General features: G+C 36.2%; 2 protein-coding genes across 2 annotated transcripts in view; both read right to left on the minus strand.

Moving 5' to 3' along the window:
* Window positions 1–16,288, minus strand: part of pard3aa (par-3 family cell polarity regulator alpha, a) — a 426,774-nt gene extending 410,486 nt beyond the window's left edge. Inside the window, 1 exon segment of the mRNA XM_042714045.1 lies at window positions 15,937–16,288. Within this exon segment, the coding sequence (XP_042569979.1) occupies window positions 15,937–16,056 (120 nt within the window). The 5' untranslated portion in view covers window positions 16,057–16,288.
* A 2,856-nt stretch (window positions 16,289–19,144) lies between these two features.
* LOC109104254 (cullin-2) overlaps window positions 19,145–20,184 on the minus strand; it is a 19,300-nt gene continuing 18,260 nt past the window's right edge. The window contains exon 22 of the mRNA XM_042714882.1: window positions 19,145–19,856. Within this exon, the coding sequence (XP_042570816.1) occupies window positions 19,725–19,856 (132 nt within the window). The 3' untranslated portion in view covers window positions 19,145–19,724. The remainder of the gene's footprint in view (window positions 19,857–20,184) is intronic.

Here is a 20,184-nt window from a genome sequence, read left to right on the forward strand (position 1 = left end):
ACTGAACGGTAAATTTATAGCAACTGCATCATTACCACATGGCTATGAAAACAAAGGCCAACAATGGGAGCGGATTTGAAGCAAAAGAACAATGAGCAAGCAATGATTTCACATGCACTTCTGGACATTTACATCTGATACTGAACTGACCACAAGAACACACAAAGTTACTCCTGCAAATACAGTTTTCAGTTTTCAAATACCAAAGCTGTTATGTTTTTATGTTTTAATAATACAAAAGCAACTCTGCCAAACCACTAAACCACACGATGACACAGAGAACAGACTAAAAACAACAACAACATCCACAGTGAACATCAAAACTGGGAAAACTAAATAAATACACATTCCATTTTTATATACTAAATGTAAAAAAAAAAATAACCAAAGTAAGAGTAAAAACTACAAGAAAAAAGTATACTCAAAATTCAAATAAATAAATAAAAAAGCAATAAATTAAAATTTAAGATATTTAAAAATGGAAAATATTTTTTTTTAAAAACATTAAAATTGAAAAATATTTTAAACTGTAATAATATTTTTACAATATTACTGTTTGAGACTTAAAAAAATGTTTTAAAAGTCTTACTGAAACCAAACTTAGTAGTGTATTGTATAGGAGACGTGTCTTTTGAAATAAATAAATATATAAATATTAAAATTATTTTTTTAAATGTCATAAAGTGTAATATGTACAAGTAAGGGGATTGCAGAGTTATAATCTTAAAAGCTATATTAAATGAAAATAATAAATAATTTTAATTGAAATTAAATTAAATAAGATAATTAAAATATATATATATATATATATATTATAATATATATAATTATATATATATTAGATATATATATATATATATATAAATTAAAATAAATACATAAAATAAAATACCTAATGTTTGGCGAAGCTAAATTTATTTTAGTAGACAAACACATAACACAGTGATTCATTTGCAGTAAACAGATAAATATCCTTCATGACAAAGGTTAGTGATCTCAAAAAGGTCAACAGTAATAAACCTCTAATCCTCTACAGGTGTGTTGCCCTTTCAATCAGCTGACCTTTCACCTGAGGAAGCAGTTATTCAAGAAAATTGGAAGGAGGAGGTGAGTAGTTAAACAGGGTTTCCTTACGAAAAAAAAGAGAGAGATAGAGAGAGAAACAGCTCTGAACTGCACCTCTGAGCGCTGGTTAAGCTGTTGACAATACGAAGTGAAATCACACCCACAAGGGCTCGTCCGACAAGCTGGAACAGAACTCTGTGAAATATTTCCATTCTGCTGCGACACGTCCACATCGTCCCTGCTGCAGGCGCAGCGCTGTCATTTCAACACACTTCATGTTGCAACTCCTCACAAACACAGCAACAGCGTGTTTGGAGGCCCAACACGGCAAAGAAAAAGCTCATTTTCATAAATCAATTCCAGGATTCTGAACGTTTAGCAAACAAAGTAGCAGTGGGGTTTTTGTTACAGGGGAGATCTTGGCAAAAATACCTGGATTTGTTGATTATTTGCTCCGACGGCTCCTGAAACCTTATTTACAATAGCGCAGCTGTTGTTTAAAACTTAATATTGTGAATACTTTCTTGCCATGCAAAATCTAGACCGCACAGATGTGTTTACAAGCTTGTAAAATATAGCGTGCGAGTCTGTAACCTCCTAAACACGATGCTGCGATAAGTCCATGTAATGTTTTATTGTCTCATGCGGTTTGGTGATGAGACGTCTGCTGTTACAGATTGAGCTTACTTTTATTTTCTAACCATAAAACAAATAAAAATTATCCAATAGACTGACACTGAAGACTTCGAGGCTTGATAGGCTGGTAAACAAACCTGACAAACATCCTGAATAACCTAACCATTCACTAAAAGCATGAAAACACTCTTACAGGATGCACCACTGACATTTCCTTAATTTAGCAGATGTTTTTTTTTTAATCCAAAAGCATTAAAATAAATTATATTTCAAAATATATTCAAACAGAAATCAGCTCTTTTATATTGTAATATATATGTATTAATGTTTTTCATATAGTGTATGAACAGCTTCTTTGATCATAACAGGAATTTTGAGTGCTTAAACTCTGACTAGACTGAAGTCAGTGAGTCGAGATAACTTTAAATACAAATTCAGTCGTATTCAAATATTTCCAGACATCATATCAGGTATTTGTCTAAACTACAGACGGGTTTATGATGTGTGTAGTTTACAGCTACATTACACTAACATTACCCTGCAGTTGATTCACACTCTGCCTATGGGTAGATATTTAATTATTTGCTTAATGATAGTTTGGTACACCAAATTAACTGATATTGATTAAGCTTTAGTATTTATTAGGTTAATAGGTTTTCTGAGCGATAATGAGGATAATACAAAAAACAAACAAAAAAAAAAAACACATTTAATTGAAACAAACCCTAATATATATATATATATATATATATATGTGTGTGTGTGTGTGTGTGTGTGTGTGTGTGTGTGTATTTATATATAAATTTCTGAACAGAAGTATACAGTATAAGTTATGTATTACTATTATTATTATTATTATTATTATTATTATTATTATTATTATTATTATTATTATTATTACTATTATTATTATTATAACATTTTTAATATTAGAAAGAGCAACAAGTACAAGTTACAGGTTGTAGATTTTTTACAAAAAAATACATTAAAATGCTATCAGATCAGTGATATGCTGGGATCAGTGGTTTGTAGTTATTGATGAACTTTCAGCTCATTATTAATATTAATATTAATATATATATATTCAGGAATCAGGAATCAGTCTTTATGATGAATAGTATAGGGATTGTTGGGATTATAACCCAAATGGTGAGAAGGCCTTGGAAAGTCCCAGCGCAGCGCTGCATTGTGGGATCCGTTGAAGCCTTTCCCCAAGAGTTTCTAAGTTACTCAGTATGTCATGTTTACATTCCACAGGATAACGAGGAAAAGGCGAATGCTGTCACACAAACACGTGAATGGCATCTGTTAATGAGTCACCAGGAGTACCACAGTGAGCAGGTGGGCGTGACCACAGTGAGCAGGTAGGCGGAGCCACAGTGACCAGGTGGGCGTGGCCATAGTGAGCAGGTGTGCGGAGCCACAGTGACCAGGTGGGCGTGGCCATAGTGAGCAGGTGGGCGGGGCCACAGTGAGCAGGTGGGCGGGGCAGGGTGGGGCGCAGTGACCAGGTGGGCGTGGCCATAGTGAGCAGGTGGGCGGGGCCACAGTGAGCAGGTGGGCGGGGCACAGAGGAGGCGGTGTGTTGAAACTAGGCCTCAGATTGGACATGCTGCTGTGACAGTTATTTGAACAACTAATATACGCTCCTGGCCATCTCAAATCCATTATTTACATATCTACACTTTCTCTGTTTATGGAACTAATAAACAGAGGAAAAAGAGAGAATAAAATACATGGGAAAGAGACAGTTTCATCTACTACAGTAGCCTTAAAATCCCAAACAAATGACATTTCATGCGCAGATTCTTTTTAGTGAATCAAAAAAATACTATGTCCGATTTCAGAATTAAAGCAATAGTTCACCCTAAAATTTAAATTTGCTGAAAGTGCGCTCACCCTCAGGTCATCCAAGATCAGGATGAGTTTGTTTCTTCATCAGGTTTGTTGAAATGTAGCATTGCATCAGTGTCTCAGCAGTGGATGCTCTGCAGTGAATAGGTGTTTTCTGACAACTTTGTAATTGAAACCGCAATGCTTTGTGCATCTGAAGAGAATCATTAACCTACCTACGTTTATCTATGCCTACAAAACAATCCAAATGCCTTCAGGAGACCGGCAGCTGTCTGCTGATTGGCTCTTGTTCCCGCCAAAATATGCCGCGGCTCCAGTTTGGCAGACTTTGCTTAAACTACTTCACATTGATCGCCTGTCACTAAACCAAGGCCACTTTAGCTTTTCAGTGCGACTCATTAAAGCAAGTTGTGTTTGTCGTGCAGCTCTAACAATGGCACTCTCAGTAAAACACGCACACAAACACTCAAAGAATCAATACTAGCCAGCTCGCATCACAGCATAGCGTTTCTGTGTGATAAATGAGTCACAAAAGAAACTGTGACTCAAGGTTATGATTCTGATGTCCTAAAGCAAACTGCTGCTGTTTTACTTTCATTTAAATGCCCTTTTATAAAGTGGAATAAACAAAATTCCTGTCGTAAATGTTGTAGGCAGGATTATGTCTGTCTCTGTTGGATCTATTTTTAAATTATGTGTCCAATATGTATTATAATTGACATAAAATATAAAGAGATTATTTAGGAGGAGGATTATATGCATATATATATATATAAACAAATCCTGTAAATAATCCAACCACACTAAATCCTTTATCTCTGCTAATGTGCTGTATATGCAGTGCCTCACATCAAGGGTTGAGCTGATTATCTGGTTACTAATGGCGCTTTTCTTGGGGATACTTGGATTAGTTGATGCTTTGTTACTTTCCTTGACAAAAGACAGGACATAGGTGCAGTAAAATATTTGTTCCTTTTTGTCTGATAATATTTTTAAACTGCACTTCAATTTAGAATCAAGGAAGCATTGCACAAAACAAAGACAAAAAAACAACACAAAACAAGAATAAAGAAACAATTAAACAAAACAAAAACAAACAAAACCACAAAAAAATGAAATAAAACAAAAACAAAACCACAACACAAAACAACAATTAAAAACTACAAACAAACTAAAATAAAACAAAAAAATAATGAAAAAACAATTAAAAATATACAAAGCAAAAAACAGCAAACAAAAAACATACAAAAGAAACAAATACAAAAAATAAGCAAAAAATAAATAAATACAAAATTTAAATAACACAAAAAATGTAGTAATTTTGTAAGAATTCTTATGGCCATTATGGCAATTAATGTCAGTTGCATATTCCTTACATACAGAAAATGTGCGTTGTGCTCACAGTATGCATGCATACTGCAAAATTATTCTGAGTATGGTAGCAAACCGAACTCATATTACTCCGAAGTATACAGTAAGAGGTATGAAGGTTATTCATAAAATCCGCACATTTTTGCAAGCTGTCATGATTAAATCTGACAGCTGAGAAAGCTGGAATCTTCACAATAGCGTTTAACAAACACTCAGCGTGACGAAGTGTGCAGCTGTGTGCTGTTTCAGTTTCCTGCATGAAGAAAAACAACACAAGCTCATCAAAATTTGAGGCACGTTCCTCTATTATCCAGGAAGAGTTCGGCACAAAAACACTTGAGACAGATCTGAACTCAAGTGAAGAAGACTTGGTTTAACAGATTTACATGTGTAGGGCAACAGAACTGTAATGGCATTTCACTTCCTCTACCATGTCAGTAACTTCTCTGTAGTGAAATGATCACATAGCCATTTTAAAATGCCTTTCAGTCATGTAATTACTCAGTCGTTTTGAAGGCACGTACTCTGTGGTCTCATTGATACTGTCTGTACTTGTGGCTTCCTAGTAAGTTCCCCTGAGGATATCGAGAGAATGCCTGGTAAACAGAAGTTCTGGTCATATTTGCCCCAGCAGATCATAATTTCAGACTGAGCACTGGTTATGGCTCATGCTGGCATTTAATTATGAGTTTATGATTCTCTGGTATACCCGCTCAGTTCACTCCCACTGTACCTTTCACTTTACACTTGGGGAAGTCGTGGCCTAATGGTTAGAGAGTCGGACTCCCAATCAGGGTTGTGAGTTCGAGTCTCGGGCCGGCAGGAATTGTGGGTGGGGGAGTGAATGTACAGCGCGCTCTCTCCACCCTCAATACAACGACTTAGGTGCCCTTGAGCAAGGCACAGTACCCCAACTGCTTCCCCGGGCGCCGCAGCATAAATGGCTGCCCACTGCTCCGGGTGTGTTTCACAGTGTGGTGTGGCTGTGTGTGTGCACTTCGGATGGGTTAAATGCAGAGCACAAATTCTGAGTTCTCCATACTTGGCTGAATGTACGTCCTTTCACTTTAACTTTCCTTTTAGCCCAGACATATGCTAAAATATAAAATAATCCAAATAAAATATTCATATTATATTTTTTAGGCTTTTTAAAATATTTACATTTACACTTAATCATTTAGCAGACGCTTTTATCCAAAGTGATTTACAATTGAGGACAACAGAAGCGATTAAACCAACATAAGGGCAACGATATGTAAGTCCCGGTCAGTCACATGCATCAGTAGCACGTGTGCTCGTATTAATGGGTCAAGTGCTGCATAATGCTGTAATATCAAATACATAAGAGACATTTGTACACATATTTGATGTATTGCATATTTTCAAAAGGCTGGAAAATATAATGGAATATATAATCTGCATTTTAATCTGCATTTTTACATGTAAAAATATATTTTATTTATTAAGTATTACAATGTCATGCAGTTATTTTTTCAAATCTATTGTTACCATGAGATTTCATTAAAAAAAAAAAAAAGAGTAAAAGTTTTTCACAAAATTAACAACAACAAAAAATAATGGTATGATGCATTTAAATTATATAACAAACTAATAAATCAACAATATTTTTTTTTTGAATTGTTACTAAAAATAATGTTTTTTTTTTCTTTTGCAAAAACATTTTAACATGAAAAATGTCACGTTGCATTAACATGTTTGAGTAATGAAGCCAACAGATGTTGAATTAAACAGAATTTAATGGCATTTTTCCAAATGACATTTATATTTGCAAGTCAAAACTAATATTTCTCCTAAAGGTAGTTTTGACTAGTATTTGCTAGTCAGTAAGCTCCGCAAGGAATTTCATTTAAATTATTTAAATAACATTTATTACAGTGTTGCTTCACTGTATGCAGTCAACACAAACAGTATATCCTAGCATTATCTCTTTACCCTCTCTAAACCCGCATCCTTCAGTCACGTCCACCCACACTTTCCCCTTCCTTTATTTCAGTTGCTAAAGGTCAAAGGTCACTCCCGTAAGTTAGACGTGATAATTGGTCGCCGGGGAAACACTGTCAAGAGAAGAAGGGATGATTGATGTGGGTTTTCTCCTGAACAAATGCATCATTAAAATGCGACAGGGCGAACGCAGACGGGGCGGCACTATGAGGCCCTCCGCAAACACAGACTACAGATTTGAGCAGCAGGGGGTCCGTCACGCCTGTCCAGTGCAACACATCCACAGACCCCACATGGAGAACCAGTTCACAGCGGCTGCGGGACAGAGACCATGAGCCTTTGGCATCCTTATGATGCAATTACACAGACACTTACACATGAATATGGATCATACCAAGGGATAGTTTCCTCAAAATGATATTTTGTTACCATTTTCTCAACCTCCTTTTGTTCCAAACCCATGAGCTGTTACATTTCCAGAAGAGACCAAAAGCTGAAAGCCACCGTACTGTTATGAATGACATGTCTTCATCTTAATAAACACTGTAATCGGGCTCAAAAAGGGATTAAATCTCTCTTTGAATGTCTTTATACAGACCTAAACTCCCTTCGTCTGGTTTGCTTGTATCGACAAATGACCAGACATCACACCCATCGATTGCACACTTACAGATGAATACGAGGGTAATTCTCAGTCAAAGCGGAGGGATAGATCTTCTTTTTTTGTGGTGTACATCTGAGTGAAAAGACCAAATGTAGGGCAGGAGGCTGTTGATTGAATGGCGGATCTGAATGCGAGCTCACAGTCAAATTGTAAGAAAGGGTTTAAGCAGACAAAATGAGTGAAGACGCCTGGCATACAGTACGTCACCACAGAGAAATCTGTCTTTTAATGAGTTATTACATTTAAAATTAACAACAGTAAATGGATGAATCATTCACAGTAAGTGTAATGACATGCATTTGGAAAATAGATTAATAGATTATTTAATTTTATGACGGCTTTAAATATAATTTCTCTTTTTTTGTGTGTGATTTTAGTGGTTATTTATTTTTTTGACATACCAGTATCTATGACAACCAAATCACATCAATATAACATTATATAAGAATTTTCATTTCAATAATCGATAAAAATTTAAGATTATTCCTGGTGAAACATTTTTAAAAACATCCATTAGAGAACTTTCTGAGTAAAAAAGTTGCTTAGTGTCATTTAAAGTCAAGTAAAAATCCCCCCCAAAAAAATAAAATAAGATGTATAGACAGAAGGGCCTGACAAAAAAAAAGATTCATAAATTAAGAGTTCTTCATTAAACAATGCATAAAATTTGCATTTGTTTTTAGCAATTTTGTGCAAACCTCACTGTGAGATATATACTCCCAATTGTAAGAAAACAGTAGTAAGACTGTAGTTTATAACTTGCAAATCCTGAGATATATGATGTCAGTTGTAAGATTGTGGTTGTTAAAAAAAATCAGAATTGCAAAAAAAAAAAAAAGTCTGAATTGTGAGATGTAACCAAGAAAAAAGTCAAAATTGCAAGAAATAAAAAGTCAGAACTGGGAGATATAAACTTGCAATTGCGAGAAAAGTCAGAATTGCACGTATATATCATGCAATTCTGAGAAGAAAAAAAAAGCCAGAAATGTGAAATAAATACTAAAAAGCCAGTTCTGGAGGATTAAACATCAAGGCTTCTGTCATTCCAGTCCATCTTAAATAAAAAAGTCCAGTTTTAAGTGACTTCTAGCCTCAGCATGTTTGGTTTTACTTGCGTAACAAAACACACAAATAAACTTCTTCGACGACGTGATCTCGCAGACTGATCTGTCTTGGCTTTATGTACGAGTGTGTGTGATGTGCTCCTTAAAAACAGATGAAAGGTTATAGTCCATTTATTAGTCATTCGACATAATAAACACCTCCTCTTACAGGCACACTGTACCTCCTTCGTACATGTTCCTACAGGCAAAATCAGCTCCCGTTATTTTCAGATGGTTTGCTTCTACAGAACGTCAGAACAAAGACAAGTAAAGTGGATTTAAAATGCATCTGGATGCTTAAGTCTTTAAAAATGTCATTGCATATGAAAACAAAATCAGCTGAGAACTAACTATCCATTTTACGATGAATTTTAAGGCATAAAGGTCCCACTACAAAGAAGTTTTCAAAGGAAGGATTTCCGATCTGAAGGTCAAAGTTTGTCTGCAATTATTGCATTTCCCTCTCGGTAACAGACATTCAGACGCATGCGGCTCTCATAAACACAATGCATGGTTTTGTGTGGAGCTGTGCTTGATTACAGCCGTCTGTCTCTGCAGGCGCGGCTGATGTCTGACCTCTCTCGTGTGCTGCTGTTACTTGAGAGCAAAAGTGGCTTGAAAAGTTCAAAGCAATGCAAATGCTTCAACCTTGAGCCGTCGAGTCACAATTAGTAGCTATTTTCAATGAGTGTTACGGCACCTCTGGTTTACAGGCAATATGTACGTTTCAAGAATATTCTAGAAATTTCAGAGCTGTTTATTCTTCACAACCTTTTTATAAAGCTTTTCAGGAAGTTAAAACAGCAGTGCAAAACAAGTGAATCTCAGAAAACCTGTGAAGAACCTGCCAAATCAGGCTTCAGCCCCAAATGTTTTAATGTTTAAAATGGGTTTTAATAAAACTGTCTATGCAGTAGAAACACAATTTTTATTTACATCTGTGCTACATGACTAGAGAAAACTCACAAAAAGGGCTGAAAGTACGTAGATCTGTAGTCTTCACACCAGCTCTGGAATGGTCAAAAAAATCATACTTTTGCTGAATAAACACAAAAAAAATGTAAATAAATAAATAAATACACATTGTCCATTCACTTATAACAATACAAAGCTGGTGAACTGTAAGCTGATTACTGTAAGCTGATTGAAAATTGGTGAACTTACCCTTTTAAAGAAAACTAAATAAATATATATTTAGTATATTTAAGATTTTTTTTAACCATTTCATTATTGTTCTTTTTTTTTTTTTTATCCCCATGTTGCAAATATTACCACATTGCAACAACAAAAATCTAATTTTCATCATTATATGGCTGCTACATGACTAAAAAATTAAGACTCTCTTATTATTATTATTATTATTATTATTATTATTATTAACCATAATCCAAACAGATTCTCATTTTAATTACTATAATGCAACAACAACAAAAAAAAAAGATTAATTAAATGAGTAAATTTTTTAGCGAATGCTTTTGTCCAAAGAAACTCCCGACTTACAAATCAGTATCATCACAAGAAATGTGTCATAAAATGTGTAACCTAATAATTTGTGTAATATAATGTAACCTTTTATAATTACACAAACGCCTCTTATGGGCGATTAAACCTTTTAATCAACTGATAGTCCTAATTTAAATCATTAGCAGTGTATTTATTGTACGGCCTATAATTTATGGTAATTTTAACAAAAGAAAAAAAATGGCCCTCGTATGTTCTTGACAGGCTCTTGAGATTCACCCAGATCTTTATTCCTCACCTCACTGAAAGAATATTAACATTATCTAATTACCTGTTCTAATTAACAGGGTTGAAATACATTTTTAAAAAAGGCACAATTTTCCCATAATAGTAGAAAAAAAAGAGAAAAAAATCAATAATCAGACAAATACACAGGCTGATCTACAATCATCTACCTACATCTTCTCGAGGGAAAGTCAATGGAAAAGCTGCAGACAGCAGTCTTACGGCGAGGAGGAAAAGTTTGAGCGTACTGAAGAAAAAAAGCTATTTATTAGGGTTATTGATGAAGAGCTTGAGTCACATCTCCCTATAGATCACATACACGCTCCCGCTTACACAGCAAGCCACTGACCCAGACTGCCTGCGCCGAGCCGTCCTCAGTATGAAGTGTGCTCTGCAGTGAGCATGCAGCACTCCGCTGGGAAAACCTACTCAAGCTGGGATCAATCGGCCGCCGCCGTCGTTCTGCTGAGGCAGAGGTGCAGGGTGTGCCTGCTAAGCCATACAAGCATGGGTGTGTGCCATGTACGTAGAATCCAAGTCTCTGCCGTCTACAAGGACAGCCTGTTTATGAAAAGAATGAAAATGCAAAGGGAACGACTCAGGAAGCACACGCTCCTTTTGAGTGTTGTGTTGCAAAGTGAGGTCTCTTCAAGGTGATGCAGCTTAAGTTTCATACTTTGCTGTAAGAGTGACTGACCTTCATGCACTGCTGAGGTTTCTTTCAAGGTGATGTGGATTATGTTTGATACTGTGGTGTAAGAGTGGTTTAAATTCGCTGGGGTATATTTGTAGCAATAGACAAAAAACACTGTAGGCCTATGGGTCAAAATTATCGATTTTTCTTTTATGCCAAAAATCATTAGAATATTAAATAAAGATCATGTTCCATGAAGATATTTTGTCAATTTCCTGCCATAAATATATCAAAACTTAATTTTTGATTAGTAATATGCATTGCTAAGAATTCATTTGGACAACTTTAAAGGAGATTTTCTCAGTATTTCGATTTTTTTTGCACCCTCAGATTCCAGTTGTATCTCGGCCATTGTCAGATCCTAATAAACCATACATCAATGGAAAGCTTATTTATTCAGCTTTCACATGATGTATAAATCTCAATTTTGAAAAATTGACACTTAAGACTGGTTTTGTGGTCCAGGGACACATATAGTCTTGATTCTGCCTTTACTGCATGGATTTGTGGAGTTGAAAGTGTAAACTTCTGCATCATTAGCATTGAACTGTAAGGGCACAAAGCATAACCTGACTAAATACGTGAACTGAATGAATTATGTGACAAAACACAGTAATGCATGACAAAATGCAGATGGTAGCACAGTCACATGGGTGAATGTACCTTTCATTTCATGATCAACAGAAAACTAATTTTGAACAAAATGCACCCAGCACGTCACAAAAAGCATTGGTCTACAAACTGTTAATTGCACGAAAAACGCATTTTGTGAAAACTGGAATGTTCATTTTTTAAACAACGGAAAATAAATTTGAAATTTGAGAAAATGATGCAAGTATTGTGGAATATTATTTTTTTTATTAAAATGGACGATGGTGTTCATGAAAGGGGTTGTTTAGATCACAAAACACATTTAATCCAAATTATTTCATGATTCAGCATATCATTAATGCATTTCATTCACAAAATACACCTTCTGTGAAGAACATAAGCATTTTATTTACTGCATTTTTGTCATCAAATACAGCATTTCATACCATATTATTCATTCAGTCCACAGTCTGGTTACACCTGATACCCCATAAAACTGAGTTTTGAAAAAAGTGATTATTTTCAAACAGGCTTCCCCAAACACTCTGCCATTGGTCAGCCAAACATTCAGCCCTGCCCCCAACTTGGACCATTGGTTGAGCCGTTACTATATTGGACTGGTTGGGATGTTTAAACATACTAAATGTTTTGAAAGCTCCAAAGTGTTTACACTTTTAAGGGACATCAACCTATGAATGAGATTTAATTGCCTCTAGTTAAGATGGAATAGAAAAAGTATTCTAACATTGGGGGGGGAAAGTACACAAATGACCTTTTATATCTACACATACATACAACCCACTGTCCTTAAGATGCCTCGAATGTGCCTGCAAAAAAAAAAAAAAAAAAAAGCTAGTACAAATAATTTCCATACTCAAGAAATGCTCTGTAAAAGAGAAATCCTGGCAATATCAGTGTTGGTTCACCAAACTATTCAAGGCCTGTAGAACAGAAGTGCTTGGACGTGATGCCAATGTTAACAGCATATTGTTGAGATCAGGGCAGGAATAATAGCACCGATGCCAACTCAAGACACGCAGGAACCTAATGCCCCTTTACAACAACAATACAGCCTGTAGCTATGCAGTATCTACACGTCTACTGACAAAAATCAACATATTAATAATTAAACAGCTAGACCTCATTGAGCTGGAACGCATACAAGTTCCTCTACTGCACTCAAATTTTCAGTTTTGTCCAAGTTCTGCAACTTAAGTGGTAACATTTTCTAAAAGCTTCTCAATAACTACACAATGAGGATAAATTCTTCTACTTGGAAGCATGCACATGAAGCTTGAGCCAAAGTTAACAATGTATTTAAGTTCTTACTCCAAATCCTTAATCAAGTGTAGTACAAAACGCAGACCTGGAAGTTAATTTGTCCAGTTTAGAAATACAAAATGACTACACATTCATACTACAACCAGTGCACAGATGCCAACACTCTTAGTGGCAAAGAGTTTGCCTTCAGTTTTATGACCACCACTGAGGAAATATTTGGTAACTGTTCAAGTTTTTTGTCTAGATGTTCAATGGCTTTCTGACTAACATCTGACCAAATGTGTTGGGTCATTCTGACCAACGAATTTCCATTACCTTTCAATTTATAAGATAAGGACTGAAATTAATCATTCAGAAACAGTTTCACAGTTTTAACGACACCAAAAAATAATATATGTTCATAAACTGAACATCACTATGGCTTGCAAACAAGTTTTAGTCTACACAACCTCTCAAGTTTAAGTTTGGTAGCTGTGTTTTGGGAAATAGTATCTGGTGTGCTCCAACAAACCAGGTAACAGTTGTTTTTACCAGTTTAAGGTTTTTTTTTTTTTTTGGAACACAGTAACTGGCCTAACAGCTAATGAGCAGCTACACAGTTGGAATTTCCAATAAGGAACTAGATTATGTATAATCAATACGGAAATTCTTTGTTTATTTAAACAGGGAATCATCTCAATTATCGCCAGTAAAGTATGGAGTGCCACAAGGATCTGTCTTAGGCCCTCTGCTATTTTTAATATACATGTTGTCCCTTGCTGATTTGGAGAAACACCGAGGAGAAGAATTGTTGAATAAAGTAGTTATTTTTGTTTTCTTCGTGTACAAAAAGTATTCCCGTCACTTCATAACGTTACGGTTGAATCACTGATGGCAGATGGAGTATTCTGACAATGCTTTTAAATACAGTCCTGGACCTTGACACTGTTATTTATTTGGCAGTCTATGGGACAGTCTCAAGCCTCCCGGTTTTAATCCAAAGTATCTTAAATTGTGTTCCGAAGACAAACAAAGATTTTACGGGTTTGGAACGACATGGGGGTAAGTGATTAATGACAAAATTTTAATTTTGGGATGGAGTATCCCTTTAACTATATATTTCAACAAGACCAGATGAAACTTCTAAATTATCTAAGATAACAGAGTGTGTTAAAAAATGTAAATGTAGATTGGATGACCGATAATTTTCTCCTACAAAATTTGGATGAGACAGAGATATTACTTATTGGACCAAGAAACGCAATTTGCATCTAGACAGATGTACTGTTACTTCCTCTACAGTTAAAGATTTGGGTGTTATATTAGACAGCAACTTGTCTTTTGAAAAATCATATTTCACATGTTACAAGAACTGCATTCTTCCATCTTAGAAACATTGCCAAGCTATGAAACATGTTACTTGTTTCTGATGCAGAAAAGCTAGTTCATGACCTCTAGACTGGACTATTGTAATGCACTGCTAGGTGGTTGTCCTGCATCTTCAATAAACATGCTACAGCTAGTCCAAAATGCAGCTGCTAGAGTCCTTACCAGGTCAAGAAAATATGACCATATTACCCCAATTTTACAATCTCTGAACTGGCTACCTATTAAGTTCCAAATCAGTTACAAAATATTACTACTTATAAGGCCCTAAATGGTTTAGCTTCTGCATACCTAACTAGTCTTCCATCACAATGCAATCCATCACGCTCCCTAAGGTGGCAAAACTCTGGTCTTTTTTAGGATAGCAAAGTCCACTAAAGGAGGGAGAGCCTTTTCACATTTGGCTCCCAAACTCTGGAATAGCCTTCCTGATAATGTTCGGTGTTCAGACATCCTCTCTCTGTTTAAATCTAGATTAAAAACACATCTCTTTAGCCAAGCATTTGCATAATGTATCTCATTACCTTGTACTCCAGTTATATCTGATCAAATGTACTTTATCGTTCTTTGCTTGGTTTGAACAGCAGCTATGCAAATTTTTCTGTATTTGCTTTTCTGTTTCTGCCATGGATGGGAATCCCGAGGTAACTAGAAATTACACAATCTTCAGTCTGGATCCAACCTGTAAAGATCTGAGATAACTGAACACCTGAGAAGAGAGGATGCCAACCCCTCAGAAGACCTCAGATGATGCCAACCCTGAAACAACATACAGAACTACCACAATTTGCTATAAGTTTGATTGCAACATATAATAACTGCTGTTATCAGTGTTCAGTGTTTGTTTGAATACATGTCATTAACTAACTGTACACTTCTGCCATCTGGACATCAACTAAATATAATGTAGAAACTTTAATTTTCTGGGAAGCTGCTTTGCACCGATGTGTATGGTGAAAAGCGCCATACAAATAAACGTGAACTGAACTGAATTGAAAATTCCATGACTTTGCCAGACCTGGAAAACACCATATGTCCAAGTTTTTCACACTTTGAAAGGCTTAAATCTGCAACCTATCCATAACCATTAACCACTGCGCCGCACAACCCATTATAATAACTAATAAATGTATAGAAAGCACCAATCATCTTGAACGTTTAAGAGGAAATAATCAAATCTAGTGTGAGTAACACTGAGTGGGCAGCATGTGTGGATCCAGGCTTCAGCTTGAGCCGATTTCCAGAGAAGTTTGCAGTCCTCCTCGCCCCCCATCCGTGCCTCTGAAGTTCTTCCTACACATTACTCCCGGTTTACTTGCGAACACTGTAATGTATTTCACTGTAACATTCGAGCGCTATATGAGTCCTCTTGGAAGGAGTTTCGAACCGCGCCGAAGTTGCAACAATTGTAACAAACAAGCAGTCGTGACGTCACAAACACAAACGCGAATCCACAAACAAACATCTCTCGATCGGGAATACCGACGGTCTCTTCCTTGTTCTCTCCTATCTTTCTTACTTTCTTTCTTTCTCCAGAATAAGCGCCATGTTGAGAGCAGCAGAGGAGTTGACACGCAGCTTTTCTCCAACAACACTCGACTTACCTTGGCTATGGCTTTTTTATATCTCATTGTCGCTTGCTGAATGAGACTGTGTATTTTCATATTCCCATCCCCACAGGGAACGACCACCCGGGTCCTTCCAAAACACACTGTCACTTTCATATTCGCCCGATATTCCCAGAGACTCCGCAGGAAGCGCGTGAAGTGCTGAACTCTTCAGGAAAAATCAGTAAGCCACGGCAACATTGTGTCGGTGCAGGTCCAGAGCGGGATAGATCCTCATGTTGTGCTCCTCAGGTAGGACTGGAGCACCTGTTCGTCGTGTGTGCTCGTCTCTCCGTGCGTCGCGGGTGAAGGGAGCGTGGGTTGGGCTTCCCACACTGACTCACTCCGTCTCAACGCGTTCCTCGCGCATTCCGCCTGTTTCAGGTTCATTACATTACATTCATTACATAGGCCTGCTGGTTTAGGATGTATTCAGTTATATACCTCTACATATTCAAGATGTAGCCTAGGCTACTACATAGTTTGAGCCACCAGAAAACTCTTAAAATAAAGGTTCCTTATTGGTATTAAAGGTTCCATGATGAACATCTATGGAAACTTTCCATTGCACTAAAGGTTGTTTATAGTAGAGAAAAGTCTCTTTAGATATTTAGGTGTTCTTTAAAGGAAGAAAAACATGGTTCTTCCATTCTACACCTTTGTTGAACCTTGTTTTTAAGAGATTTACTCTGATGGTTAAAATGGCAAAAATGGGACGTCAGGTAAAAAACACATTATTATGTCATTTTGCTTGACTTCATCAGTGGATAACGCTTTAACATCCAGATAGAACATGGAAGATCTGCAGGTAAATGAGATGTATCCATATCTCTGTAAAGAAAAATAATGTCAAAGAAGAACCATTTTGAGTCGCCCCCAAAAAGAACCTTTCACACTTTCACAGTGAGCAGTTCTTGAGCATTTTAATCATCTTAAGATCCTTAAGACGCTTCGGTGCAATGGAAAGATTCTGTGGGTGTTAAAGGCTCTTTGTGTATGCCAATAAAGAGCATTAATGTTTAAGAGTTGCCTACAAATCGTTAATTGTGGTTGTTTATGATTATTGTGTCAATTAATCATTTAAAAACATTTTATTTGCAGCAAATGACACTAATGTGGAAGCTGTGTTCATGGAGACAAACATCTGGACTGATGGATTTCTGCTGGATTGTGTCTGTAGCCACATAACAAAACGTCAAAACCATGTTTCTAGATGTTTGTTCAGTGTTTAGACATAGTGCACTATTGAGATTTTCTGATAGACAGGGATTTCATTTAAATAGAATCATTATTTTTAAAAACTCCTTGTTATCGCTGCTTTTTATGATGCATAACGCCCCCTTGTGGTAGAAAAAGATGCTTTGTCTTGAAGTGTGTTTTTTCTCTCGTGATGATGATTTATTACTCTCTGTGGCATCCAGTGACTTGACATCTGTGAATCTGCAAAATCTCAGGCTTACGTAAGATGATGTATATTGTACAGACATGTTTTGCTGATGACACACACATACTGCAGACATGATTTGGTCAGGATCCTCCATGTGGGCCTCGTTAGGAGCGAATCCTCATCTGGAAGGGGCTGAGAGTGAATAGGCTTCTGCTGAGGGAGATTTGCTTACGATGAATCCCAATATAGCACAACCCACAGAAAACTACAGCCCCTGGTGCACTGGGATAAACCAAGTCATTTTGTCCATAATAAGAAAGTTACCCAGAAAGAATGAGTTTCAGCAAATCTTTAGAGTAGCGTACACTCACATGAGATGAACACAGTCATGTCAGTATCATAATAAGTTATTTTATTCTGCATGGCAGCGGGACACCCTCCTATGGTACTTTTTGGGGTCTATGGTTTCCTAAATACAACCAGTAAAAAGCTAAACATGATAGACTGTACACCAACAACACCATGGTCACATGACTTAGTCACCACCTTGAAGCTTCAGACAACTTTTCAGTATTTTCAGTGAAAGTTTGAGTTATAATAGTTTGCGAGACTGCGATTATAAACGCAGGGATGACATTTAATGACGACCTCTGTAGTCCTGTTAGCAGCCGCCTTTTTCAAGACAAGCTTTCAAAAAAACAAGCGGATATCACTGATGTATTTTATGTTGTGGAATATCCTCAGACCTGTTTGACCAAAAACCCACTGACTTCAGGATGATGGAATCTGAAGGGTTAAAATGCTAACTTGTTTCCACTTCATGCCCTACAAAATGATGTCATCCTTGCAGCACTCTGCTTATGACACCTTACACACATTTGTGACATTTGTGGAATGCTTCATCCACACAGATAGGTGTCAGTATAACATTCATCAACACCATATAATGGACTATTATTGCATTAAGGGGGTCATGTCCTGTGCCCAAAACCATACAGAGCAGTATGTCTGAAGAGTAGTTTGAGTAAAAGTTTAGATTTGCATTCAAAACACTTTGGTTGGAGTAAGATGGTGATGCAACTTTTCTACCAAAAAAATTACATCAACATTTTTTCTTAATGTACAGCATATGTACAGCTTTTTATGTACAGTTACTTTAATTATATATATATATATATATATATATATATATATATATATATATATATATATATATATATAAATTCTAACAAATTTACTGTAAATACAGACGCTGCATCCATCATATTTTCTCAGTGACATGTTTCCAACTCGGAAACTAGGGCTCCAGAAAATCCAGGGATTCTCACTTATAATTATGACTCATAAACAGTGCTGGTTAGTACATGTAATGGATTATGTAATCATATTCAGAACATGTAGTATTTGTAATTAGATGCTCATAATCAGATTACAGTTGCTTCTTATGGACTGCATGATTACAGATTATTCATATTGGTAACACTTTACAATAAGGTTCATTAGTTAACTACTTTAGTTAAACATGAACTCAGAATGAACAATACTTCTACAGCATTTATTCATCTCAGTTAATGTTAATTTCAACATTTACTGATGCATTATTCAAATCAAAAGTGCTTGTTAACACTAGCTAATGCACTGTGAATTAACATAACAATGAGAGACTGTATTGTCATTAGTTAATTTGTAATTACAATTTGTAACCCAGTACTGCTCATAAACATGATCTTTCCCACACACCATTAGAAAAATGCTAAAAATAAATAAATAATTGGTTCACCTTTAATAATCACTGCTGATGAAGTCACTCTTAAAACATTTACTAAAAAGTGTTTTTTTTTATTTGTTTATTTGACAAGCAGCAGAATCATGTTTGTCACCTCATATTTGTTTTTTTATATCTTGAAAGTAAATGCAATGATCAGTATACCGGTTTTATTACAATAGTTCTTTGACTTTGATACATTAAAAAAAGAAAACACACAACAACTGCAATGTGAGAAGAGAAAAGTGTGGTTGTGTTTCGGCCGTTTCTCAGACACTTCACTTGTTCTGCTCTATGCGATGCATTCCATTCGCTCGCTTTCTCTTGTACGATTACATCTAAAAATGTATTATCCTTGAACGCTCGAGTAGCTAGAGGCATTTTCTTATTTCCCAGACGCCCTGGGCGTGGCACTGGTGATGTAAACAGCATAAAATCAGAAGGGGTGGGATGGGGGGCTTTTGATGACTGTCCAGCTACTCGGAGGCCCTTTTTTATCAAAGATGGAGGCACAGAGTCCCGATTCAATCCGATGGTTGAGTGCTGGAGCCAGCCAGAGCCGAAAGTAAAAGACATGTCTACTGTTCACGCTTTACTGCGTTTTTTATTTTCTTTCATTAAATGAATATGTTTCTATGCGACATAGCTGTACTCGTCCGCGGAGCTCTGGCTTCGCTCAATGTACTGCTTGTCGATAAGAACCTCAATGCACTTCTTGATCATGCTGATGCTCGGGTTGAATCTCGCTTTGGATTGGTTGATTACCTGCAGGAATAAGCACACACAAACACAGTCAGGCTGCTTATATTGGGCACAGCACACGCTCATATTGCTGTTAGCATTACTGCAGTATATAATACATGTTAGAAGACAGGAGCAATAATGCTAATGCATCACAGGAATACATTACATTTTACTAAATATTCAAGAGGAAATATAATATTACACAATATCACTGTTTTTAATGTATTTCTGATCAAATAATAATAATGCAGACTTGGTGAGCAGAAGAGACTTCATTAAAACATTTAAATATTATGTTTCCATGACAATTACTATACAGTATGACAACTTCTGTCAAATTAATACATTT

This window comes from Cyprinus carpio, chromosome A24, assembly GCF_018340385.1.
Source record: "Cyprinus carpio isolate SPL01 chromosome A24, ASM1834038v1, whole genome shotgun sequence".
Classification (NCBI taxonomy): Eukaryota; Metazoa; Chordata; class Actinopteri; order Cypriniformes; family Cyprinidae; genus Cyprinus; species Cyprinus carpio.